The sequence below is a fragment of the Lepus europaeus genome, chromosome X (genome assembly GCF_033115175.1).
Source record: "Lepus europaeus isolate LE1 chromosome X, mLepTim1.pri, whole genome shotgun sequence".
Classification (NCBI taxonomy): Eukaryota; Metazoa; Chordata; class Mammalia; order Lagomorpha; family Leporidae; genus Lepus; species Lepus europaeus.
The window spans coordinates 57,651,620-57,678,639 of NC_084850.1; the positions used below are offsets into that span (position 1 = coordinate 57,651,620).

The following is a 27,020-nucleotide window of genomic DNA, read 5'->3' on the forward strand; positions in this document are numbered from 1 at the left end:
GAGGAAGCAGGGAACCTAGGAAAGGAGGCGAGATTGTGAAGGCACCTGCACAGCTCTGAGTCAAAGGCTGTCAGTCATTTCGGTTCAGGCTCTCACAGCCCAGCCCTTTCCTGGGGCTGGGGCAGGGAATTGCTACATGCAGGCTTACCCGGGGAAAAACCAGAGCCTCACTTTAGTCCCTTCAGGTAATTGACACGACTGAGCACCCGGGAGGGGGAGGGAGAACTTCCCTCCATAAATGGTTCCACCCCTGGGCAAGGTGGCTCACTCTGGCAGGTAGGAACGGAGGAGTGTGCACCTGCTCCAGTCAAGCCCAGCCAGACTGTGAGTGGAGACGAGGCGGAGCAAGCCGAGGGAGTGAGTGAACCATGGACAATTTGAAGTGCCCAAGCTTCTTCAAGTGCAGAAGGAAGGAGGTAGGGGTCTGAGAGCTGTGGGGAAGTGGAGGGCTTGGGAAGGGAAAAGTTAAGAGGAGAGGTCTGGTCTCAGATTTTGTTTTCTGTGGCTGCTTCTTGTTCCCCACAGTTCTGTTCAACTATCTTCAGGTGTGCCTGAGATGTCCTCAGAGAATAGAGGAACTAGAGAACAGCTATTATTGTGGTAGCCAGGGTTCGTGCACCGAATCCTTTTCTCTGTCCCTCCCGAGATTGTGTCCATATGGTAGAAGAAAACGGAAAAATGCCCTGCCCTTATCTGTCCTGAGGAACCCTCCATAGCTCAGGGCAGCTGGCAAGTGGGGAGAGAATCTCTGCTCCTCCGTACACACCCTAACCCCAAGTGGCCAGAGAGTTGCTCCACCTTGTGGGACAGGAGAATTTGTCTCTGCATTTTATTCTGTAGCTTGTAGCAAAGCCCTGACTTTTCCCTCCAAGACTAATTCCGAACATCTAAAACTACCTGCCCCTAAGAAAAGGCATCCATGATTTCTTTTCTTTTTTTTTTTTCAGTAAAAGCTACATTTGATCCTTCTTAAAGATCTGCTACAATATCAAGAATATTGACTTTGCCTACTTCATCTTAGACTTTCTTATTTGAAACCTGCTTTGTCTACTTTTTTGACCATTCATGCTGGAATAACATTAAACCTTTCACAAAAATTTGGCTAATCTCAAGCTGAAGGAGTAGTAAAACTATTTACTTGCAAAACTCTTTTTTTTTTTCATTTCAAGGGGGCACATTTTGTAAATAAGTATTAGCTTATTTGGGAGAATCCTTGTGGATTCTCCCAAACTTTGGAAAGAATTCTCCTTGGCTATGGTTTTTCAGGACTTATTCTTTCTCCTTACCCTTTCTGTAACTATATAGATTTGTGAAATTATGCTTCTGATTTTAACAACAGAAAGACAAACTTGATATTTTCATTTCCTTAGAAAGTGACAGCTTCGTCTGAGAATTTCCATGTTGATGAAAATGATGAGAATCAGGAACGTGGTAACTGGTCCAAAAAATCAGACTATCTTCTATCTCTGGTTGGATATGCAGTGGGACTGGGAAATGTGTGGAGATTCCCATATCTGACATACAACAACGGTGGAGGTATACCCCCTTCTTTTCCCTCTCATTTTAAGTGGGGGTATTGTATGCCTCTCATGTTATTTTAATGGTTGAATACAGGTATAAGATAACTTGGGTTAGTGGGAAAATGGGAAAAACAAGCTTACTGTATTTATTCTTAGAGTATGAGCTACTAGCTCAAGTTAGGAAGCTGACTTCACAAAATCCCCAGTTACAAACTTCATGAAAGTTTTATATTTAGCACTTCAGAGCTACTGATTTGAGATCCCATATAATTTTCAACTAGGGTTTACTCTTTATAATTTATACATATGCCTATGATGATCTGCTTTGACCCAAGTTGTGCTTTGTTAATTTTTTAAAATATTTATTTTGTTCATTTGAAAGGCAGAGTTACAGAGAGAGGGAGAGGCAAAGAGAGAAAGAGAGAGATCTTCCACCTTCTGATTCACCCCACAAATGGCTTCAATGGCTTGACTCTCGGGCCAGGCTGAAGTCAGGATCTGGAAGTTCCATCTGGGTCTCACACAAGAGTGGCATGGGCCCAAGCACTTAGGCTATCTTCCGCTGCCCTCCGAGGCACATTAGCAGGGAGCTGGATTCAAATTGGAGTAGCCAGGACTGGAACCAGTGTTCAGATGGGATGCTGGTGTTGCAGGTGGCAGTTTAACCTACTACGCGACAACAGCAGCCCACTTTAATTTATAGCTGAAACTAAGGAGAAAAAAATGCAGGGAAATCTAGTACTCTTAGAATTTCAAATAAATTGCTTAACTGGAATAAGACATTGTATTTTGGTAATTTAATTATGGAATGAGATTAATGAAAAGTAATTAAAGTATTGGTGTTTTAAGCTGCACTATTCAGCTACATGTATTCCAAATTGGGCATGTAGAAGATCCTTTTAAAATGCAATAGTGTTTAGGTCAAGGCTAGGTGTTTTATTCCTGCAAAATAATACTGTTTACACCTTGTATATCATTCAGGTAGACTCAATTAGAGCAAAGAAAAAATAACTATGAGGTGACACACAAAGGGAAACAAAATGAATTGCACAATTCTGTAGTAATGGCAAAACAACTTTTCACTTACACCATGTTGTGTTTACTTGTAATCATAGGTTCTCCTTGAAGTATAGAGGTGAATATGCTCTTATATTTCATCACTGGATACCAGTAAAACTGTGCTATTATAATTATTTTTTCTTGGTGCAATAGTATTTTGTGTGGTGATATTTGAATCTTATATTTCTTGTTAATTGGTTATACTGAAATGTTCACATTGGCCTTCAGATATTTAAGAAAGCAGATCCATTTATTAAATATTTTAAGCACTGGTAGCATAAATTCCTCTATCCCAAACCTAGGTCATTCAGTCCTGGGCTTTGCATAAGTGTTAGTGGGAACATGAGTCAGAAATCACGATCTTTTTAGTGTTTGTGGTCTAAGGACCCATGTAATGAAGAGAAGCATTTAGTTTCTTTCGAGCCTCTTGTTTCGTGTTCAGAATAAGAAATTCCTCATCATTTGATGTTATGCATGTGTTTGCCTAATAATTATCATAGATTTCTAGGGAACTATAATAAACTATCTTATTTTTAATGTTTCAAAAAGATTTAATTATTTGAAAGTCAAAGTTACAGAGAGAGAGAGGGAGACACACACACGCGCGCACACACACACAGATATTCAATCCACTGGGTTACTCCCCAAATGGCTGCAGTGGCTGTGACTGGGCCAAGCCAAAGCCAGGAGCTTCTTCTGGGTTTCCCACATGGGTGCAGAGGCCCAAGGATTTGGGCCATCTTCTGCCGCTTTCTCAGGTATATTAGCAGGGAGCTGGATCAGAAGTGGAGCAGCCGGGACTTGAACCAGCGCCCATATGGGATACAGGCATTGCAGGTTGTGGTATTACCCTCTATACCACAATGCCAGCTCCCAAACTATTTTAATAATTTTTCAAAAAAAGATTTATGTATTTATTTGAAAGGCAGAGTTACATACATACATACACACACACACACAGTGAGAGAGAGAGAAAGAGATCTTCCATCTGCTGTGCTGTCTCACTCTTTAGATCGCAAAATGGTTGGGGCTGCCCAGGCCAAAGCTGGGAACCAGGAGCTTCAACCAGGTCTCCCATGTCAGTGGTAGGGGCCCAAACACTTGAGCCGGACTGGAAGTGGATCAGCTGACCATGAACCAGCATTCATATGGGATGCCAGCACTGCAGTTGGTGGTTTAACCCACTATGCCACAGCACCAGCCCCTACATACAGAATTTTAAAACATAACCAAAACAAAGTGGAATTATTTGTGATATGCTATTATCTTTTCCACCATTTCTTCCAAAAGTTAATATTTGCTTTTCAATTTTTAAAGATCCCATCATCTGAATAATGCATGATCTAGGCTCTTTTAATTGCCACACCTTTTTTTGTCCAAGGGTAGAAGAGAAATATTGAACTTACCCCTGTCAAATGTTAATAGATCAGGTTTAAAAATACTGCTAAATCAGGTTTAAATGTATTGCCAAATCTGGCAATATTTTTTCCCTGTAGATTCATTTTAGCAGTTTATGAAAAGGAAGTGTCATATTACCTTAGAGCCTAGTTCAGCAGTATTACTTTTTGAAGATTCTCTAGATTTCTTTTTTTCCCCTTTTTAAAAGATCTATTTATTTAGAATGCAGAGTTACAGAGAGGCAGAGACAGAGGCAAGGCAGAGAGAGAAATGTATTCCTTCTACTGGTCCACTCCCCAAATTGCCACAACAGCCAGAGCTGGGTTGATCCAAAGCCAGGAGCCAGGGGCTTTCTCTGGGTCTCCCATGTGGGTAGAGGGGCCCAAGGACTTGGGCCATCTTCTACTGCTTCCCCAGGCTATAGCAGAGAGCTGGATCGGACCTTGGGCAGCTAGGACTCATACTGGCGCCCATATGGGATGCCGGCACTGCAGGCGGCTGCTTTACCAGCTACGCCACAGTGCCAGCCCCCAGCAGTATTAGTAATTTGTGACCACTGTATTAACCATTTGCCAATTACAATTAGTGTTAGTAATGAAATAGCATAATGTGTGAAAAATCATATATAACACTGAAGAAAATAATTTTTCTCACTGTCTATTAATACTGGGCTGATCAAAATTTTTTATTGCTGTAGTCGAGCAGGGTTATTTTCTATTATTTTTCTTCATGCTTATCATTGGTAGAACTTATGCTTCTATTAGTCATAGTGATGATGGTATGTATATTGCAACATTTATACAAACATATTTGTCTCTACAATGTAGTGACTTTCAGCATTAGCATTAAAATAAATCCACTTGACTATAAATATGTAACAATACTTTATTGTCTTATTTTTATGGAATATATATATCTATTCTCTTTCATTTAATGATTTTATTAACATGCAATATTTGTATATATTTAAGAGGGCAGTGCAATATTTCAACATATCTACAGTGTAAACTGATCAAACTTTTTATGATTTATTTTATTTATTTGAAATGCAGAGTTAGAGAGAGAGAGAGAGAGAGAAACAGAGAGAGAGGTCTTCTATCTTCTGGTTCACTCCCCAAATGGCTACAATGGCTAGGGCTGTGTAGGCCCAAGCCAGAAGCCAGGAGCTTCTTCTGGGTCTCCCACATGGGTGCAGTAGCCCAAGCACTTGTGCCATCCTTTGCTGCTTTCCCAGGCACATTAGTAAGTAGCTGGATCAGAAGTGGAGCAGCCGAGACTTGAACCAGCGTCCATTTGGGATACCAGTGCTGCATGCAGTGGCTTAACCAACTATGCCATAGCGCCAGCCCCAAAATCATTTTTAAACCAATTTATTTTATTATTTATTTGAAAAGCAGACTTTTGGGGGAGGGGAGAGTCAGAGAGAGAGAGAGAGAGAGAGAGAGAGAGAGTTATCTTTCACCTACTAGCCTACTAGTTTACTCCCTAAATGGCCACCATAGCACTTGGGCCATCTTCCACTGCTTTCCCAGGCCATAACAGAGAGCTGGATCAGAAGAGGAGCAGCTGGGACCAGAACTGGCACCCATGTGGGATGCCAGCACCACAGGCGAAAGAACAGCCCACTACGCACAGCGTCAGCCCGTGCACCCTATGTCTTAAAAAATAAATTTTATTTTTTACAGGAGGAAGGAGGAAAACTATCATCAAACACATATGTCAGCCATTTAGCCAATGTTTTCACATAGGCCCTGCATTTGAACCCTTACCACAAACTGATGAGTTAGTATTGTTCTTTCTTTTTATGAGGAACCCAAGGTTCAGAGGTTAGGTAAATTGCCCTAGGTCACATAGCTGGTAAATGATGGAGCTGGGTTTTTAGCTTAGCTGTCTGGCTGCAAAATCTGTGATTCTTTAACTCTTCTGGCTTGTAATAGGCTATTGTTTTTAATTATTACAACAACCTCATTAGGAAATACTAGCATCCCTATTTCATAGATGAGAAATCCAAGGTTTAGAGAATTAACTACTGTTTCACAGAGTACAGTAAATTTGGGTCCCAACCCAGCATCCTCTGTCTCCACTCTGTCAGGGTGCTTTAAAAATGTTGTGCTGATTGTCAAAGTGCCATCAAGGTCTTGAGGTGTAATCGTGTTTTTCTGCCTTTTGTAGGCGCCTTCTTGATACCTTACGCAGTTATGCTAGCATTGGCCGGTTTACCTCTGTTCTTCCTGGAGTGTTCACTGGGGCAGTTTGCTAGCTTAGGTCCAATTTCAGTTTGGAGGATTCTTCCATTGTTTCAAGGTTTGTATGATTTTTCTTCATGATTTTTGTTCTATTAGTGGATTTAGCTGTCTGCACTATGTGGAAGAATAGTGTTGACAATTCTGACTTGTTTGATCGCCTAGAAAGTAGAGAATGAAATGGTAGCTACCAGAGGCTAGAATGGTTAGAGGTAGGGGGAAAGGGAGTTGTCAGTCAAAGGCGATATTGTTTTAGCTAGATAAGAGAAATAAGTTCAAGAGATCAATTGTACAGCATGGTGACTGTAGCTAGTATATAAACTGACAGTATATTGTATTTTTGAAAGATGCAAAGACAATGGAAGCATTCTCACCACAAAAATAAGTGTGTGAGGTCATACACTTGTCAATTAGCTTGATTTCGCCATTCCACAATGCATGTATACTTCAAAATATCATGTTGTTCACAATAAATAAATCCAATTTTATCTGTCAATCTAAAGCATGGAATCTGACTGGATAAGGCAAAGAGGCATGCATTAATTGTCTTTCTGTGTAGTTTGCCATTGCTGCATCTAAAAATCAAATGTTAACTTTTATCTCTGTTTATCTTGGGCTGTTGATATGTGAGGGGGGTTATGAAGGACACTAGAGAGAGTTTTAAGTGTGGTATCATTTTCCTATGTTCACCTTTTAAATTCTTTCAGCACACGATCTTGTTGTGCATTAACTTCATGGCCCCAGCTTTTTTTTCTGCTTCATATGCAGTCTTTGTCTTACTACCTTACATATCTTTTACAATGCCTCATTCAGAGAAGTTGAAGGGCAGGTCACTAATTTTTTTCCTGGATGTTCCTCATAGAATAAAATGCTGGTAAAGCATAAAAAAAATCCTTGACTGTTACTAATCATCAAACTACTTTTCTGTCTGAGTATTAAACATCATTTTGATATGTGCAAACTGCTGAAAACTCTTCGTAGTGAGGCAAATCATCTGCTGGATGATTGGAGAATCTGTTTCAAAAGCCAGTCTTAGGCACAGGAGTTCTACTCAGTAAACCGTGGAGTTTTAAATTCAGAATATTACTGAATCATTGAATTTTTCTTTCTACGTATTTAGAGAAATACTGTCCCCTATCCTCTCAAGACATTAATTCAGAGACTTCATTTTTTACTTGTCAAAATGTTGGTTTGTAGTTGAAGGTGTAAGTATTAGGGAGTCAATAGGATATGAACTCTAAACTTTTAAAAAGAATGCCAACTCTGCCCACTCTTAAAAGAATTTACAGACCTAGTAAGAAAGAGTAACAGGTGTGTTTGTTTTGGCCAATATACATTTTTTAAAAAAGATTTCATTTGTTTATTTGAGAGGTAGAGTTACAGACAGAGAGAGGGAGAGAAAGGTCTTCCATCCGCTGGTTCACTCCCCAAATGCTCACAACAGCCACAACTGAGCCGATCTGAAGCCAGGAGACAGGAGCCTCTTCCGGGTCTCCCACATGGGTGCAGAGGCCCAGGCACTTAGGCCATCTTCTACTGCTTTCTCAGGCCACAGCAGAGTACTGGATTGGAAGAGGAGCAGCCTGGACTAGAACTGATGCCCATATGGGATGCTGGCACCACAGGCAGAGTTTTAGCACACTACACCACAGCGCTGACCCCTAAATGCTTTTTTTTTTTAAATGTGTGTGTGTGTTTCATGGGCTTAATAAAAATCTTCTTTCCTTGATCTTTTTAGGGATTCATTTTATTTATTTGAAAAGCAGAGTTACAGAGAGAACAAAGTGGGAGGAGAGAGAGAGAGAGGAGAGAGAATATGAATGAATAAATGAGTCTTCTGTCTGCTCATTCACTCCTCAGATGTTTGCCAGGGCCAGGGCTAGGTCTAGCTGAAGCCTGGAGCTCCATCTGGGTTTCCCACATGGGTGGCAGAAGCCCAAGTACTTGGGCCACCCTCTGCTGCTTTCCCAGGCACATTAGCAGGGAGCTGGATCAAAAGTGGCGCTGCCTGGTCTTGAACTGGCACTCATATGGTACGGTGGTGTCTCAGGCAGCGGCTTAACCTGCTGTGCCACTATCTAGCCCCCTTCCCTTTATCTTAATGCATTTTTCTAAGCAGCTGAAAAACTGTTTCAGACAGAGCCAAACATAAAACAATTTTAAATTTGGGAAAAAGGTATTCAGACATTATTACTCCCATCTCCACAGCAAATTAAAATTTATTTAAAACAGGCTTTTCATTTAAATGTTTGAGAGCTTTTTTATAAATTAGGAAAAGAAATTTCACTTAAGTTTGTTTTTTATTAATTGTTCTCTTTTCCAGGTGTGGGAGTTACAATGGTCCTGATATCCGTTTTTGTGACAATCTATTACAATGTCATAATTGCCTATAGTCTTTACTACTTGTTTGCTTCTTTTCAAAGTGAACTGCCATGGAAGCATTGTTCTTCTTGGTCAGATGAAAACTGTAGCAGGTCACCTATTGGTAAATTTCATTTATTTATTTTTAACAATACTGTCAAATCAATATAATTCTTCTGTATTTTCTAAATAATTTTAAAGGGTTAAATTGTTTTCTAACCAAATTAGGTACAATTATAATGGGTACATAGGACATTGTTGAAAACAGAATCTTGCATTTCCATTATCAAAATTGATTAATACAGCATGTTAATCATTGAGGAGGGGGCAGTCAAGAAAGATAAACCATGCCCAGGAATACTTTTTGCAGACATACTTTCTGGGCAGGAGAGAAGGAAGAAAATGGGAAAGTAACAAAGAAAGAAAAAACTTTTCCGTGATAGTAGTGTAGGTGTCTCAGGACACAGTGGGTGTTGTCCATGCCATGTGTTACTCATCTTCGGGATAATGTAGCATCAATATTGTAGACTATTATCACTGCAATTACCTATGCACATCACTATTACCCATGCACATCAGAGGATACAGTAATAAAGATTTCATGTTTTTGAGTAATTTAATGGCATCAATTTATCTATACAGGCTAGAATAGTAAGACAACATACTTGAAGTTCCTTAGAACACTAAGTTCCAACTGGAACAGTTGTTACTCTGTAACTGTTATGGTTACTCTATTACTATAAAGACAGTCACAGTTTCAAAGGTCAGATAGTTTTACACCCAATCCCATCTTAATAGTGGAGAAGATTCAAGATGCTGAATACACATGTCTTATTTCATTGGAAGATTTCTATTCCACTGTCATCAAGTAAAAATTTAGAGAGGAATTTAAACATCTTACCATTAAAAACTTTTTTCTCAAGAAAGTATTCTTTTAAAACTAAGTGCATGTCTGTGTCTCTATTTTTTCTTATCATTTTTAGTAACTCACTGTAATGTGAGTACTGTAGCAGGGGAGATCATCCAAGTGAATAAAAGCTGGTTAAACCTCAACAATTTGACCTGTATCAATGGGAGTGAAGTTTATCAGCCAGGGCAGCTTCCCAGTGAACAATATTGGGAGTAAGTATCTACTTCTTCTTTTTTTTTTAAAGATTTATTTATTATTTATTTGAAAGGCAGAGTTACAGGGAGAGAGATAGAGAAAAAGAGAGAGCAAGCAAGCTTCCATCTGCTGGTTCACTCCCCAAATGGCAACAATGGCCTGGGCTGTGCTATGCTGAAGCCAGGAGCCCAGAGCTTGGGTCCCTTCTTGGGTTATCTTCTGCTTTCCCAGGCACATTGGTAGGGGCCTGGATTAGAAGTGGAACATCTGGGTCTTGAACTGGTGCCCATAATGGATGCTGGCATCACAGGTGGTGGCTTTATCCGCTATACCACAATGCTGGCCCCAGTATTTACTTCTTAAGCTGATGTTATTAAATGATTTTAGGGAGCAACTGTTGAGCCTAGCGGTTAAGATGACTGAATCCCATATTGGAATACCTGAGTTCAATTTCTGACTCTGGTTACTGACTGCATCACTGATGTCTTAAGTAATTGGGTTTCTGCCACTCGTTTGGGAGATGATTGAGTTCCTGCACTCCTCCTATCCTGGTCCAGCCTTAGCCATTGTGGGCATTTGAGGAGTAAACAAGTAGATGAGAAAGAGCTCTCTCTCTCTCTCCCCCCCCCCACCCCGTCTCTTTGCCTCTCAAATAAAACATTTTTTAAAGCTTTTATGAACAACACAATAATGTTCAGCCACTTCCTTAATTCATATAAATAGAAAAAAATGGGAATCATAGCAGATTATACTTCATTTGACTCAAACGTTTACCTATCCTAGGTGAGTTGAAAGTAGCTCATATAAAGCGATTTGCCTTTTATAATTTTGTTGCAAAATAGGTCCAACCCTGTCAGTTATGATTGATTTAGTGCCGACTAGCTATAAGTTAGGGTGTTGCTTTGAAGAAAAATAAATCCACATTTTAGGGTATAATGAGAAGTTCAAATGATAAACATTTGAGTGATAAGTGCTACTGGGGGAAAACTTTTATAGTTGTAATTCATTTTGTGCTTTTCTTACAATTATCATTGTAGGGTAAGAATGGATATTTTTTTTTTGTTTGTTTGTTTTTTTTTTGACAGGCAGAGTGGACAGTGAGAGAGAGACAGAGAGAAAGGTCTTCCTTTTGCCGTTGGTTCACCCTCCAATGGCCGCCGCGGTAGCGTGCTGCGGCCGGCGCACTGCGCTGATCCGATGGCAGGAGCCAGGTGCTTCTCCTGGTCTCCCATGGGGTGCAGGGCCCAAGGCCTTGGGCCATCCTCCACTGCACTCCCGGGCCACAGCAGAGAGCTGGCCTGGAAGAGGGGCAACCGGGACAGAATCCGGCTCCCCGACCGGGACTAGAACCCGGTGTGCCGGCGCTGCAAGGCGGAGGATTAGCCTAGTGAGCCGCGGCGCCGGCAAGAATGGATATTTTGAGTAATATTTGCTTTTGCTTATTTTAAATGATCTCTTTACACTCTCCTTACTATATATCTACACATTACCCTTACCTAATGCTCTTGTCTGTACTACTGAATAAACCACTTGCTCATTCATATGTGACTTTTCTAAAAACTTTAAAAAATTTAATTCACACATAAAAATTTGTACATATTTCTTGATACATGTATACATTATGTCATGTCCAATCAGGCAAACTCATTTCCTCAATCATTTCTTTATGATAAAGACATTTAAAATCTTTTTAAAAAAATATTCACTTACTTGAAAGGTAGAGTTACAGGAAGAGGGAGAGGGAAAGAGGGAGAGGAAGAGAGGGAGGGAGGGACCCACTGTGGATGGCAGGAGCCAAAGCACTTGGGACATTTTCTGCTGCTTCTCTAGGCCATTAGCTGGGCATTGGATGGGAAGTGGAGCACCTGGGACCCCAACAGGTCCTTGTCTGGGATTCCAGCTGTACAGTTGGTGCATAGTGATGCACCACTATGCTACCCTCAAAAAATCCTTTCTCCTAACTTGTTTCTTTTCTAAAAAAGGTTTATGTAATTATTTGAAAGGCAGTGTTACAGAGAGAGATTGCATTTCCATCTGCTGGTTTGGTTCCTAAATGGCTGCAATGGTTGGGGCTATGCCAGGCTGAAGCCAGGAGCCTGGAACTCTATTTGGGTCTCCCATGTAGATGGCAGAGGTGCAAGAACTTGGGTCATCTTCCGCTGCTTTCCAGCACACCATCAGGAAGCTGGATAAGAAGCAGAGCAGCTGGGGATTGAACTTGTGCTTCGATATGGGATATGGTCATAGCAGGCTGCAGCTTAATCAGCTGTGTCACACACAGCTGGTGACTTCTTTTTCTTCTTGGAAAAATATATAGTATATTATTGTTATCTGTACTCACCCTACTGTGGAATAGAACATCACAACTTATTTCTCCTTTATAACTATAGCATACTACTATTGAGTAATATTTCTCTATCCCTGTCAACCCCTTCCCCTATTCCCTGCAGCCTCTGATAACTACCATTCTGCTCCCAGTTGCTATGAACTCAACATTTTCAGATATCACGTGTAGTGAGCTCATGCCACGCTTGTCTTTCCGTGCTTGGCTTACTTCACTTAACTTAATGGCTCCCAGTTCCAACTGTGTTGTTTCAAATGACAAATATTTCATCTGTTCTTTGTATGGCCGAATAGTGTTCCATTGTATATATACATAATGTTTTCTCATCTGACTCTTTTAAACTTTTAGATCTTGAAATGTTTTCAAACATAAAACTAAGAATGAATATATATATAAACATATATGCATGTATATATATAATATAATATATGATGTGAATGATCCCACCATTTGGATTTGTTTATATGTACAAATATGGACTAAGGAAATATTTACTTTTGTTTTAAATGTATTTTCAATTACTTTAACTTGAGAAAAACATTATAAAAAGTAAAATGAAACCATGATATAGAGGAGTTTGAAATATTAAGAGGAAATTATAGATAAAAGAATCACAGATGTTTCACTTTTTTTTGTGAGGAAAAGAGAGACAGAGAGGCAGAGTTCCTAACTGCTTGTTCACTCTCTAAATGCTTGAAGCTAGGAGCCAGGAATTCAATCTGAGTCTCCCACATGGGTGGCAAGAAGAAAAATACTTGAGCTATCACCTGTTACTATCCAGAGTCCACATTAGCAAGAAGCTGGAATCAGGAGCCAGAGGTGGGCCTTGGACATAGGTACTCCAATGTGGAATGCAAGCATCTTAACAGCTAGGCCAGATGCTTAAATCAGGTAGATCTTTTATTCTAGGGTGTAGAAATCTGGATTGGGTGCAATTAATCCTGAAGTAAAGAGCCTGGCTTTTTTTTTTTAACTTTTATTTAATGAATATAAATTTCCAAAGTACGGCTTATGGATTACAATGTCTTTCCCCCCACCCCAAACTTCCCTCCCACCTGCAACCCTCCCCTTTCCCGCTCCCTCTCCCTTTCCATTCACATCAAGATTCATTTTCAATTCTCTTTATATACAGAAGATCAGTTTAGTATATATTAAGTAAAGATTTCAACAGTTTGCCCCCACATAGTAACACAAAGTGAAAAATATTGTTGGAGTACTAGTTATAGCATTAAATCACAATGTATAGCACATTAAGGACAGAGATCCTACATGATATTTTTTAAAAATTGATTAATTTTCTATGCAATTTCCAATTTAAAACCAAGTTTTTTTTTTCATTTTGAATTATCTTTATATACGGAAGATCGATTCAGTATATACTAAGTAAGGATTTCATCAGTTTGCACCCACACAGAAACACAAAGTGTGAAAATACTGTTTCAGTACTAGTTATAGCATTACTTCACATTGGACAACCCATTAAGGACAGATCCCACATGAGATGAAAGTACATAGTGACTCCTGTTGTTGATTTAACAATTTGACACTCTTGTTTATGGCGTCAGTAATCTCCTTAGGCTCTAGTCATGAGTTGCCAAGGCTATGGAAGCCTTTAGGGTTCGCCGACTTCGATCTTATTCTGACAGGGTCATAGCCAAAGTAAGAGCCTGGCTTTTTAACGAACTATTCCCCCAGCCTTGCTACCCCTTCATAAAATAGTTTCTGACAGTACAAGGCTCAAAGAACACTAGTATATTAATATTATCTAATACTCATGAAGGTTCCCCCTGGATGAAAGATACTACAAAACTCCATGTAGGTTTTAAGACAAGTGATTGCATGTTCATAAAAGGTCTTATGTGTTTTCAGTAAAGTGGCACTCCAACGATCAAGCGGAATGGATGAGACTGGAGTAATTGTGTGGTATTTAGCACTTTGTCTTCTTCTGGCTTGGCTCATAGTTGGAGCAGCACTATTTAAAGGAATCAAGTCTTCTGGCAAGGTAATTTGGAAAACACATTAGATAGTAATGTAGCTGCTTTCCAATTTCATTATAGTTCAATGTCAGGCATTATCGAACATGTTTTTTTCTATAATGGGAACATTCAAATGTGTGAAAAGCTTTCTACGAAGGCTTCTAGCTCTAAGTAAATACACAAGATCACAGCTGTTTTTAAAAGTAAAACAAACAGGGGTCGGCTTTGTGCTATAGCCGGTAAAGCCGCCGCCTACGACACTAGCATCCCATATTGGTGCTGGTTCGTGTCCCTACTGCTCAACTTTTGATCCAGCTGCATGCTAGTGTCCTGGGAAAGCAGTGGAAGATAGCCCAAGTCTTTGGGTCCCTGCCCTGTGTGGGAGACCCAGAAGACGCTCCTGATTCTTAGCTCCAGCCTGGTCCAGCCTTGGTTGTTGTGGCCATCTGGGGAGAGAACCAGCGTATAGAAGATCTTTCTCTGTGTGCCTCTCCCTCTCTTTCTATGTAACTCTATTTTTAAAATAAACAAACAAAATCTTTACTCTTTTAAAAAAAATCTCAAAAACTAGTACTAGAGTTGTACAATTACTCAAAACTTGAACCCTTCTGGCTGAGGCCTGAGAGTATATTTCACAAATTTCTGTTCCACTCTAGAAATAGGCACTTTTAATGGAATTTTATATTGCAATGTTGGGTTTGGAAATTCTAGTCCTTGTTATAAAGGATAACAGTATAAGTACTTCCTGAGTTGGAGAGAGAGAGAAAAAAATATATTCTATGTAATAATTCTCTTAAATTAAGGTCTGCCCAGAGGCTGGTGCTATGGTGCGGCAGGTTAAAGCCATAGCATGCAGCACTGTCATCTCAAATGGGTGCAGGTTCTAGTCCTGCCTGTTCTACTTCTGATCCAGCTCCTTGCTGGTGTGTACCTGAGAAAGCAGTGGAGGATGGCCCAAGTACTTGTGTCCTTGCAGCCTCCTTGGGAGACCTGGAAGAGGCTCCCGGCTTTGGCCCATCCTAGCCCTGGCCATTTGGGAAGTGAACCTGTGTATGAAGATTCTCTCTCTCTCTCTCTCTCTCTCTCTCTCTCTCTCTCTCTCTGTAACTCTGCCTTTCAAATACATAAATCTTTAAAAAAAGAAAAAGAAGGCTGCCCAATTTGACTCAGAACCTTCTCTGTCAGTAAAGAGGCCTCTTAGAAAACACATTGTTATATTTTCCCATTTCATCGTTTTGTGTTTTAAACTTCCAAATAGCATAATGGAAATTTTAGCGAACAACATAAAATTTTCTCTGCGAGCAGTTATATATTACTCAGAAAAATAAATATATGTTTGTCACTACTAGACTGAAATTTTCTTACAAGTGGAAAACAGAACTAACTGCACACTATCTTTGTATTCCTAGTAAAATATCCAGCATATTTGCTTTATGTTAAATAGTATTGAGACATGCTTTTACATGGTGAAAAGACTATGACGATCACAAACCCAGTGGAAATTTCTCAAAATCTTTCACTGGAACATTTTTTGTATCCCTTGGTTCCTTTTTTTTTTTTTTTTTTTTTGGTGTGGATATTGAAAGAGTTCATTAAAGACCACTTACCGAGGCAATTCATTTTTATTGGTCTCTGGATGACTTGTTTAAATTGTCTCCTAGAGCATATTATCAAACATAGGACATCTATGGATCAAAGGAATCATCTACATTAATGAAAAGTCCGCCTCAAAGGCAATCTGCTCATCTGGAACCACACATTATCTAGGACAGAAGAAGTACAATTGTGTGTGTGTGCTGTCAACTTCTCTTAATGGTAGCTTTAGCAATAATGGTAACAAATGTCCAATATTCACTTAAGCTTTCGTGGGATTTGGACATCTACTAACAGATGCTTTCATTTGAAAGTCACTTTCTTTCTTACTTCAGTACAGTAGTTTACTGAGAGGACACATGGAGTTCCCTCAGACATGTATAAGTATACATTCATGAAAGAACTCTATCTGGATTCCAAGTCATCACTACTGATATATTGTTTATTTACACTATGAACCTGGGCAAATGCTTCTTCATACACCAAAGTGATTTTGAAAATGGGTCTTTTCAAAGTGTGAGCAGGAATAGGAAATTATGCTACCTTTGGCATTGGTATTATCAGGCGTATTAATGACCTTACAGAATCCTTAGCACTTTATTTTGCTGATATCAACTGGCCAATTTACTCATACACAATCATATGCCATGATTTTTTTTTTAAAGAGTAACTTTTGGTTGTTTTTCTTGTAGGTGGTTTATTTTACAGCTCTTTTCCCCTATGTGGTTCTACTCATCCTTTTAATACGTGGAGCAACTCTGGAGGGTGCATCAAAAGGCATTTCATACTATATTGGATCACAGTCAAATTTTACAAAATTGAAGGAAGCTGAGGTAAGCATTTGGATTCAGATTATCTGAGGAAGCAAGCCTTAAAATCACATACCAAAACTCTGGTTCCATATGAGTGTCATAACGTAGTAGCTTGCCAAAGAATATACAGTTCAATTTATTAGAGTTCCTGTCCACTAGGACGTTTGACTTAGCTATTTAACATGACACTAATGGTCTCATTGGAAATGAGATAATAAGTTTTAGAAATAGGATTTTAAATGTCATTTCATTCATGTAAATAATCCTATTTACCCAAAATGATTTGGGGTTTACTAATGTGAAAAATAGTATTCCACACATATATATATGTGCAAATTGGTGACTGAGACTGCGATTTTTTTTAAATAAACTTGGAGTAACTTTAAAGATTAATGTTGACAGTTTAATGTCCTAATGTACATTTTACCTATCTTTAAAAGTGAATATCCCAAGAGTAAGATCAAATTTTGCCTAATGCGTTATGAGGTTATAGTACGAATTTGACAATAATTAAACATCCCATAAACAAAACTGTTACTTGTACCAGAAAAAATAATCATGTGTCATAGATATGCATTAGATAGCATTCCTTTAATTTTAATCTGTCTCCAGATGGTGGTTGTGTCATTGGTATGTAAGATCTTTTATATTTTGACTGCAAATATTAATGACAGTAAGTGTAATAATTGTACTCTAGATAGTATGTCTCTATTGAGATAGCCTTAAAGTGCTTTTACCATTTTAGCATTCATATCACATTATTAGGACACAATTAAGCTTCTGGTTAGCAAAAAACATATAATGTTATATTTAAATGAAGAAGCACTATGTTAATATTATTTGCCATACTAGTAATACTATCCAAAAATGATATTAGCTTTAGTTTTCTATGGTACTCTTAGTGCAACTTATGCTACTTTCTAGCCAGTGCTTTTTTCATTTCTAGATACTTACATTATTATAATTATTTTTGCAGTTATTTTTTCTGGTAAGCAATGTTCAGTTTATCAGATTTTAGTCATGGGAATATGTCATTTACATTGTTGGAAATTGAAATGTCAATTTCTTATATTTGTGTACCTTTCTTGGGCTGAATAGATTTTGCTCAGGTGATAGCCCGCAATAGCTCTAAATTGTTTCAAAGCTATGATCTATTATTATTTTAGTCTTGGAGATTAATATACTCTGATGATTTTGCAGGCTATGGCAATTCATTTCTCCACTTATCTTGGGCCTCATTGTTTAACTTTGTTAATCTCTTCCCTACTGGAAGACCATTTTTCTTGGTGAATAAGAAATAAAGAAAATGGAAAGTTGTATGCATTGCCTACTCATTGAAGTTATTAAACAAGATAAAATATGTTAATGCACTTTGAAAATGATAATCTCATATAAATATGGGCTAATATCCAATTATTTCAATGATTGCCATTATACTATTTGATGGGACTTTAAAAACTTCATGGAAAAATGTTAATGAAAAACTAAGTTTATTTGTAGAAAAATTTGAAATTTGTGCATAGCTTTTTCGTAATAGTCATTATCCATGGACTTTGGAAGACCCTTTCAAAGTTGTTTTTGTACCAAAGTAAACTTCTTTCATTTTATATTTTAATTTTAATTAATTTTTAGCAGATTCAGTATGATTCATTAAGTCCAAGAACATAATGATATTGCCTTCCTCCCTCCCTTCTCTCTCCTCGCAGCCTTCTTCTTTCTAGCTTTCTTTTTCTTTTTAGTTTTTGAGATAACATATTTTAATTTACATCACAGTAAAAAATTGTAATACTTCAGTGAATAAGAAATTAACAAGTAAAAAGCAAAAGGTCCCTATTTTAGTGAGAAGATAGACAATGGCTGTAAAGAATAATTGAATAGAAAAATGACCATTTCACCCATACACAGCTTTTTTGTCAATTAGTCATTCATAATTTCTTTCAATGAAATAGAATGAATGACAACATAACATCTAAATATTTCCCGTTTGGCTATAAGATAATAATTAAGTTCATTTATACTTTAAGTCATTTGCTCTGAACAGTTTATTCACAGGAACAATTTTCTGTAGATTGCAATGCAAATAATTATACATTACATTTTTTGTATTCTGTTAAATTTTTAATTCCATTTCCACAAACTTTTGCAGTTCCCTTACATTGTCATAGTTACAACATTTTCCCTGAGAGGTAGACCCACAATTTCCTTTTTTTAAAAATTGCTGTTGGAATTTTTTTTAAGGTTTATTTATTTGAAAGGCAGAGTTACAGAGAGGCAGAGGCAGAGAGAGAGGTCTTCCATCTGCTGGTTCACTCCCCAAATGGCCAACAGCTGGCGCTGGGCAGATCTGAAGCTTGGAACTAGGAGCGTCTTCTGGGTCTCCCACGCGGGTGCAGGGGCCCAAGGACTTGGGCCATCTTCCACTGCTTTCCCAGGCCATAGCAGAGGGCTGGATTGGAAGTGGAGCAGCCGGGACTAGAACTGGCACCTATATAGGATGCCAGCACTGCAGGCTTTACCTGCTAAACTACAGCGCCAGATGCCACATTTTTCTTTAAATCTTGTAACATCTGAGCATAGTTGAAAAGCCCTTTGATTTTCTTTAAGTGGCTTCGATAAACTTCAAACATCTGGGCTTAATATTTTTTGAAACTAGTCCCCCAGATTTGTATAGCTGTTTTATAATTATCTATATTTTATTATCTCTATTATCCTTAAAAATTCAGAGCTAAATCTATCTCCTTGTGAGATACACGATTCAATCCCTCCCAACCATTTTTTTCCCAATACAATATGACCCCAAGTTTTCTCTTTTGGATGTGTTGGCAATGAGAATTGTTTTTCTTTTTATTCCTTGAAATCCATGTTATAAACATAGGGTCATAAATACAGATTTTTTCCCTTTTCTTGGATATCTGAAATCTATTGAAATCTCCAGGAGAGTAGAGAACCATATAAATTTATAGCTAGAGGCTCTGCAGAGATTATTTCACTAACTCCCACATTTTATAGTGATGAAACTAAGAACCAGAAAGATTCATATTTAGCCAAGTGTACTCATCCAATTAGTGCAACTTGAATTAGGATTTCCTAATCCCTAATTAGTAATCTTGCATATAGATATGAGATTGATAAATACAGAGAGTATAACTATATTTGCAATTTCACTTCTATTTGCAACCCAGTCACACATCATGGTATGCAGTAGTATTCTTACATGACTCAGAATAGCCACAGCCATCTCCAGCTCCCCCTATGTCACACATGCATACATGATCTGTCAAATAAAAGAGACTTAGAGATCAACGTAAACATGCTGTTCATCTCAGTATGGACAATAGCCTAAGAAATAAGAGAATGTTTTATTTCTAGCATGATTTATATATAAGAGAAATAACTTTGATCTATTTTGCATCTATTCATGTATCTGTGTATCTACAAGTATCTATCTTCTATATGTCCATTCATCCATTTTTTTTTCATTCTGGCTTCCTACAATCTAGCATATGCTGTATTCTGAAGACCTAGTAATATGTATTTTACTCCATATAAAGTTTTTCTATTGAAATATCACTCAAGGGGAAACTTATTCTTTTTAATTTTATATAGGAAACTGACAATCATTTTATTAATTCATTTCATTATTAATTTTCCATAACAATAATAATAACAATTATTGGGCATGTTACTAATTGATTTGTGCTCATTACCTCATTTCATGTTGTCATCATTCCTTGAACACTATTATTAGCTTCATTATCTCCATTTATTGATGAATAAAGAGCCCTAAAGGGGTTAAATAAATTGAAGTCAATGGCAGTTAGAGGTGCTGGTTGTAAATTTCATTCTTTCTGACTGCAGTCATGTTACATGCCTGCCTTCCATTGACCAGTCCTGTTTTTAAATAAATAAAAAGACACTTGTTCCCAAATATATATTTACCCTGTTATTTGAAATCTGCACAATAACTTTTTTGGGGACAAGTAATGATTTATCCGTGGAATTTCCCTGTTTTTTTAAAGATTAATTTTATTTATTTGAAAGAGTTACAGAGAGAAAGAGAGGGATTGTGCAGCCACTGGTTCACTCCCAAAGTGGCCACAATGGCCAGGGCTGAGCCAGTTTGAAATCAGGAGCCAGGAGCTTCATCTGGGTCTCCCTTGTGAGTTGCGGGGGGCCCAAGCACTTGGGTCATCTGCTGCTTTTTCCAGGCACATTAGCAGGAAGCTGGATCGGAACTGGAGCAGCCAGGACTCAAATAGGTGCCAATATGGGTGCTGGTGCTGCAGGTGGAGGCTTAACCAATTATGCCACAATGCTGGCTCTAGGAATTTCCCTGTTAAAATGGATTAAGCTAAATTAGTCTCTAAGTAGTTATTGTTATTTAACAAAAGCTTTGGGTAACTTGTGAAAAGGAGAATAGTAAGGAGGTAGGATTAGGTGAAGCTTGTGGGGAGCTGTTTGAAGAGATGAGGCCAGCTAGCAGAAGCACTGATCAAAATAAGGGAAGGGTTGGAGAAGGGGTATGCGGAAGGGTGGAGAAGAGATACCAAACTACAGTTAGAAGTATCAAGTTTGGGGCTGGTGCTGTAGTGTAGAGGGTAAAGCCACAACCTGCAGTGCCACCATCCATATGGGCGCCAGTTGGAGACCCGACTGCTCCACTTCCAATCCAGCTCTTTGCTATGGCCTGGGAAAGCAGTAGAAGATGGCCCAAGTCCTTCCTTGGGCTCCTGTACCTTCGTGGGGGATCTGGAAGAAGATCCTGGCTCCTGGCTTTGGATTGGCACAGCTCCAGACAACTGGGGAGTGAACCAGCAGACGGAATATCTCTCTCTCTCTCTGCCTCTCCTTCTCTCTCTATGTAACTCTGACTTTCAAATAAATAAATAAACCTTAAAAAAAAAAAAAGAAGTACCAAGTTCTACTGTTCCACAGCACAGTGGGGTGACTGTAGTTCACAACAATATAATATGTACTATATAAACAACTGGAAGTTATGAGCTGGGAGGCTTTAAACATGAGGAAGGGTGGGGAGGCAGGAATACTGATCAACTTATTTGTTCAGTTCATGCTGTGCTCATGTGTTTAAATTTTACTGTTCCCCATATAGGTATACAAATATTGCATGTTAATTAAATTTTTTTAAAAATAACAAGGAATAAGGGAACAAGATGATTTAAGAGGTGCTTAAATGTATCACAATTCTGCAAAAAATGTCTAGCACTAGGCTTGTTAAGAATTAAAGTGCTTCTGTTGTTACAAAATGGAAATGAAGTCAGTAGAATTCCAGTCAAATTCCTTATACAGTTTACTGTGGAACTTGAAAAGAAAGCCTAAAATTTATGTGAGACAAAAAGGCCGATAAACCCTACCATATCTGAGGAAGGTGTTTGGAGAGTTTGTCCCACAAGATATGAAACAATGCTCTTGTAGTTAAAATAATGTAATGCCTGCATTATATATATAATATGTATGTGTGTGCGTGTGTGTGTGTATACACACACCACAGTGGAACAGAAGACGGATCTTAGAAACAGATTCACAAGCAAATGGAGCTTGATATGTGGCAGAGATTGCAAAGCAGGTCAGTGGGGGAAAGCACAGACTATCCAATTGATATAATTCATATTGAATCGATATCTAAATGATATAATTGATCATATCAGTTATCCTTGAAACACTGATAATCCCATCTGGAAATAACATGAATTGAAAATTCCACATCTTGGGGGCCGGCGCCGTGGCGCACTAGGTTAATCCTCTGGCTCGGCGCTGGCATCCCATATGGGCACTGGTTCTGGTCCCAGTTGCTCCTCTTCCAGTCTAGCTCTCTGCTGTGGCCCGGGAAGGCAGTGGAGAATGGCCCAAGTGCTTGGGCCGTGCACCCACATAGGAGACCAGGAGGAAGCACCTGGGTCCTGGATTCAGATCAGCATAGCTCCGGCCATTTAGGCCATTTGGGGAGTGGACCGACGGAGGGAAGACCTTTCTATCTGTCTCTCACTGTCTGTAACTCTACCTGTCAAATAAATAAATAAAATCTTGGCCGGCGCCGTGGCTCAACAGGCTAATCCTCCGCCTTGCGGCGCCGGCACACCGGATTCTAGTCCTGGTTGGGGCACCGGATTCTATCCCGGTTGCCCCTCTTCCAGGCCAGCTCTCTGCTATGGCCTGGGAAGGTAGTGGAGGATGGCCCAAGTGCTTGGGCCCTGCACCCGCATGGGAGACCAGGAGAAGCACCTGGCTCTTGGCTTCGGATCAGCGAGATGCGCCGGCTGCAGCGGCCATTGGAGGGTGAACCAACGGCAAAAGGAAGACCTTTCTCTCTGTCTCTCTCTCTCTCACTATCCACTCTGCCTGTCAAAAAAATCTTTAAAAGAAAATAAAATTCCATATCTTAATACATATTGATATTATTATCAATTTCAAGTGAATTGAATATTTAGCAATATAGGCAAAAACCTTAAATCTTTCAGAAGAAAATACAGAATAGTATCTTTGTAACCTTGGGACAAGGAATTTTTTAGGTACCCAAGATCAAGGAAAGTATCTGCTTATATAAGCAAAGATGGATGCCTTTAGGTATATTAACCAACAAAAACTTTGGTTCATCAAACAACATAATGTCAAAGTGAAAAAAAAAACATTGGGAGAAAAAATTCAACATATATAATAGACAAAGGATTAGACTCCAAATTACATAAAACATTCTTGGAAATAAGACAAATAACTCTAACAAATAAACTGACAAAAGGCAAATTTCACAGAAAAAAATCCTATGGAAACAAAGAACACAGCAAAAGGTACTAATCCTTTTAAGTAATTGAGAAAATCAAAACTCTTATTTCATAGCCACAAGCTTGGATCATATTATGAAGTCTGACTGGCATTGTGGCACAGCAAGTTATTCTGTCACCTGTGACACTGGCATCCCATGTGAGTCCTGGCTGCTCTACTTCCCATCCAGCTCTGTGATAATGTGCCTGGAAAAGAAGCATAGGATGACACAAATATTTGTCCTCTGCCATCACTTGGGAGACCTGGATGTATTTCCAGGCTCCTGGCTTTGATCAGAGAAAGAGAGATCTTCCATCTTCTCGTTTACTCTCCAAATGGCTGCAGTAACAAGCCTGGGACTGGCTTAAGCCAGGAGCCAGGAACTCCATCATGGTCTCTGACATGGGTGGCAGGGGCCCAAGTCCTGGGCCACCTTCCACTGCCTTCCTATGTTCATTAGTAGGAAGCTGGATCATAAGCCAGAACGCAAACTGGCTGGAGTTGCAAGTGGAGTCTTTTTTTTCTTTAAAGATTTATTTTATTTACTTGAAAGAGTTACAGAGAGAGGTAGAGAGAGAGAGAGAGAGAGAGAGGTCTTCCATCTGCTGGTTCACTTCCCAGATGGCCGCAATGGCTGGAGCTGCGCTGATTCAAAGCCAGGAGCCAGGTGCTTCTGGGTCTCCCACGTGGATGCAGGGGCGCAAGGACTTGGGCCATCTTCCACTGCTTTCCCAGGCCATAGCAGAGAGCTGGATCAGAAGTGGAACAGCCGGGACTAGAACCGGCGCCCATGTGGGATGCCGTCGCTTCAAGCCAGGGCTTTAACCCACTGCACCACAGTGCTGGCCTTGCAAGTGGAATTTTAATCTACTGCACCACAGTGCCAGCCCCACATGCTGAATTTCAGAAAAGCAAATTGCATAAATTTACATGTCTTAAGATGCCTTTTATATGAATTCAAATACATGCAAAGTTAAATATAAAGAAAAGGCAATGATAAACACAAAAGTCAGAATGGCATTTACCACTGGAGGGTGTAAAGGTGAAAAGGCTGGTAACATTTTATTTCCTAAGCTTGGTAGTGGGCACATGAGTATTCAATTCATTGTTATTTTTAACATATATACATCTGTATGTGAAATATTTTATACAAATGAAAAATTAAGGGTATTGTTTTAAAATAGTAAATTATTTTCTCTTATAGGTTTGGAAAGATGCTGCTACTCAGATATTTTATTCCCTGTCAGTAGCTTGGGGTGGCTTAGTTGCTCTATCATCTTACAATAAGTTCAATAATAACTGCTACTCTGATGCCATTGTGGTTTGTTTGACAAACTGCCTAACTAGTGTGTTTGCTGGATTTGCTATTTTTTCTATATTGGGACACATGGCTCATATATCTGGAAAGGAAGTCTCTCAAGTTGTAAAATCAGGTACATATTATCAACTTCATTTAATTCAATGTAGTTCACTTATGAAACTCTTACATAGTTTATAGCAATTTACTTAATACACTTATGACTTAGGTTATTCTGTTTCCTTTCTCATTTCATCTTATTTAATTTATCTTAATAATGTACAAATTCTTAGATAATTTGGGTTAATAAGAATGCTTTCGGGGACAACTTTTTAAGAAGACATGCTGTTTTTCTGGATTTGTTTAGTCCTTAATATGATCCACTTACTGCACAATTACAAGTTTCAGGCTTCTTGCTAATCACTTCCCATGCATTGCGAGAGAAAGAGACAATATATACACGAATTTGCCTATGTAAAATATAACAATGGGTCTGAATTTTTCAACCACTAGTATCATATAGAGACTGAAAAGATTTAAGGAGCTTTAAGTGTTGAACTGTTTGCAGCTTTAAAGAAATGTAATTAAAGAACCTCCTATCTTTAAACATATAAGCTAGGAATGTTTAGTTATCTGGCTAAAGAGTCTTGGGAAAAGAACCCTAAAGGTCTTTTAAGTAGAAATTCCTCATTAAATTTTTATTATGACATTCTTTGTTAGAAATAAGGATGAATGAGTACAGATTGTCAGGACTAGAAGGGACCTTGGAGATCACTGAGTGTCCAGCTCCTCATTTACAGATGAGGGACTGGTGCACAGAAATTTTCTATATTTAGCAAGTAATAGAGAAGCTAGACTGGAAGTTAATTTTCATGAATCCTATGTCAGCTCTTTCGGAGATTAGGGAACATTAAAATACTTAAATCTATGCATCACAAAATGAAAGTTGAACCAAATAACAAGTATCTCTAAAAGTAACATCAAATAGAAAATATGATACAATCTGTAGTTGTATTACATGCAATATTTCAGGAAGGCATATACTGGCAAAAATGGCACTACTTACAGAGATTCTGGGTAAACATTTGGAGAGAAGGTTGACGACTAAATTGTCAGTTCTATAAATGTTTCTGTTTGAACTTTAGGTTAAGATTAGGTGGGCTAATTTAGATTTTTGGAGTTTAAGTCAGTTGTCTTTCTTCATCAATCTTTTTTTTAAGGATTTATTTATTTATTTTAAAGGCAGAATCATAGAGAAAGGGAGAGCATGAGAGAGAGAGAGAGAGAGAGAGAGAGAGAGAGAGAGAGAGAGATTTCCATTTGCTGGTTCATGCCCCAAATGGCTGCATTGCTAAAGCTAGGCCAGGCTGAAGCCAGGAGCCAGGAGCTTCATCTGGTTCTGCCACATGAGTGCAGGAGCCCAAGCACTTGAGCCGCCTTCCGCTGCTTTCCCAGGTACATTAGTAGGGAACTGAATCTGAAGTGGAGCTGCTGGGACTTGAACTGCTGCCCATATGGGATGCCACCATCATAGGCATTGTCCTAACCTGCTGTGACACAATGCCAGCCCCTGTTGATCTATCTTAATAAAATGAAATCAAACAAAACCCTCTAAAATAGTTTAAATTTCTAATTTGAGAAATATGTCATTTATAAATGTATCTCACTAGCTGAATTCATGTCACACGTTCACATTATCACATTGTAAAAACATTTTTTAAATTTTATTTAAGTTATACAAGTTTCAGTATTTCATATATAAAGATTTAGGAACATTGTGACCCCCCCCCCTCCACACACTCTAACCCTTCCTCCTCCCTCTCACATTCCCACTCTTAATATTTTTAAAAGTAAAAGTGAGTGGGGCTGACACTGTGGCATAGTGGGTTAAGCTGCTGCCTGTGATACCAGCATCCCATATGGGCACAGATTTGAGTTCTGGCTGCTCCACTTCTGATCTAGCTCCCTGCGAATGCACCTGGGAAAGCAGTAGAAGATGGCCCAAGTTCCTGGGCCCCTGTATCCCCATGGGAGACCTAGAAGAAGCTCCAGGCTCCAGTCTTCAACTTGGCTCAGCCTCAGCCATTTCGACCATTTGGGGAATGAACCAGTGGATGGAAGGGCTCTCTCTCTCTCTCTATCTCACTCTCTCACGCTCTCACTCTCTCTCTCTCCCTGTCCCCCATCTCCTTCCCTCTCCCTCTCCCTCTGTAATTCTGCCTTTCAAATAAATAAATACATGTTTTTTTTTTTTTAAAGTGAAAGTAAGGTACTTGTTAACATATGTCATGGATTGCAGTGCTAAAATAAAAGGAGTTTTTTTTTTCTATTATTTTGAAAATTTCCAAAAAATGTGAATTTTTTTAACAACTAATTTAAAATACCATACATTTTCTTAGGTTTTGATTTGGCATTCATTGCCTATCCAGAAGCTCTAGCCCAGCTCCCAGGCGCCCCATTTTGGTCCATATTATTTTTCTTCATGCTTTTAACTTTGGGCCTGGATTCTCAATTTGCTTCCATTGGTAAGTAACA

At 38.9% G+C, this 27,020-nt stretch overlaps 1 protein-coding gene across 1 annotated transcript in view; it reads left to right on the forward strand.

Moving 5' to 3' along the window:
* Positions 1 to 368: 368 nt before the first annotated feature.
* SLC6A14 (solute carrier family 6 member 14) overlaps positions 369 to 27,020 on the forward strand; it is a 37,403-nt gene continuing 10,751 nt past the window's right edge. Inside the window, exons 1-9 of the mRNA XM_062183837.1 lie at positions 369 to 416; positions 1,371 to 1,536; positions 6,150 to 6,281; positions 8,544 to 8,705; positions 9,565 to 9,703; positions 13,900 to 14,032; positions 16,292 to 16,432; positions 24,393 to 24,621; positions 26,885 to 27,010. Coding sequence (XP_062039821.1) covers positions 369 to 416; positions 1,371 to 1,536; positions 6,150 to 6,281; positions 8,544 to 8,705; positions 9,565 to 9,703; positions 13,900 to 14,032; positions 16,292 to 16,432; positions 24,393 to 24,621; positions 26,885 to 27,010 — 1,276 coding nt within the window. The remainder of the gene's footprint in view (positions 417 to 1,370; positions 1,537 to 6,149; positions 6,282 to 8,543; positions 8,706 to 9,564; positions 9,704 to 13,899; positions 14,033 to 16,291; positions 16,433 to 24,392; positions 24,622 to 26,884; positions 27,011 to 27,020) is intronic.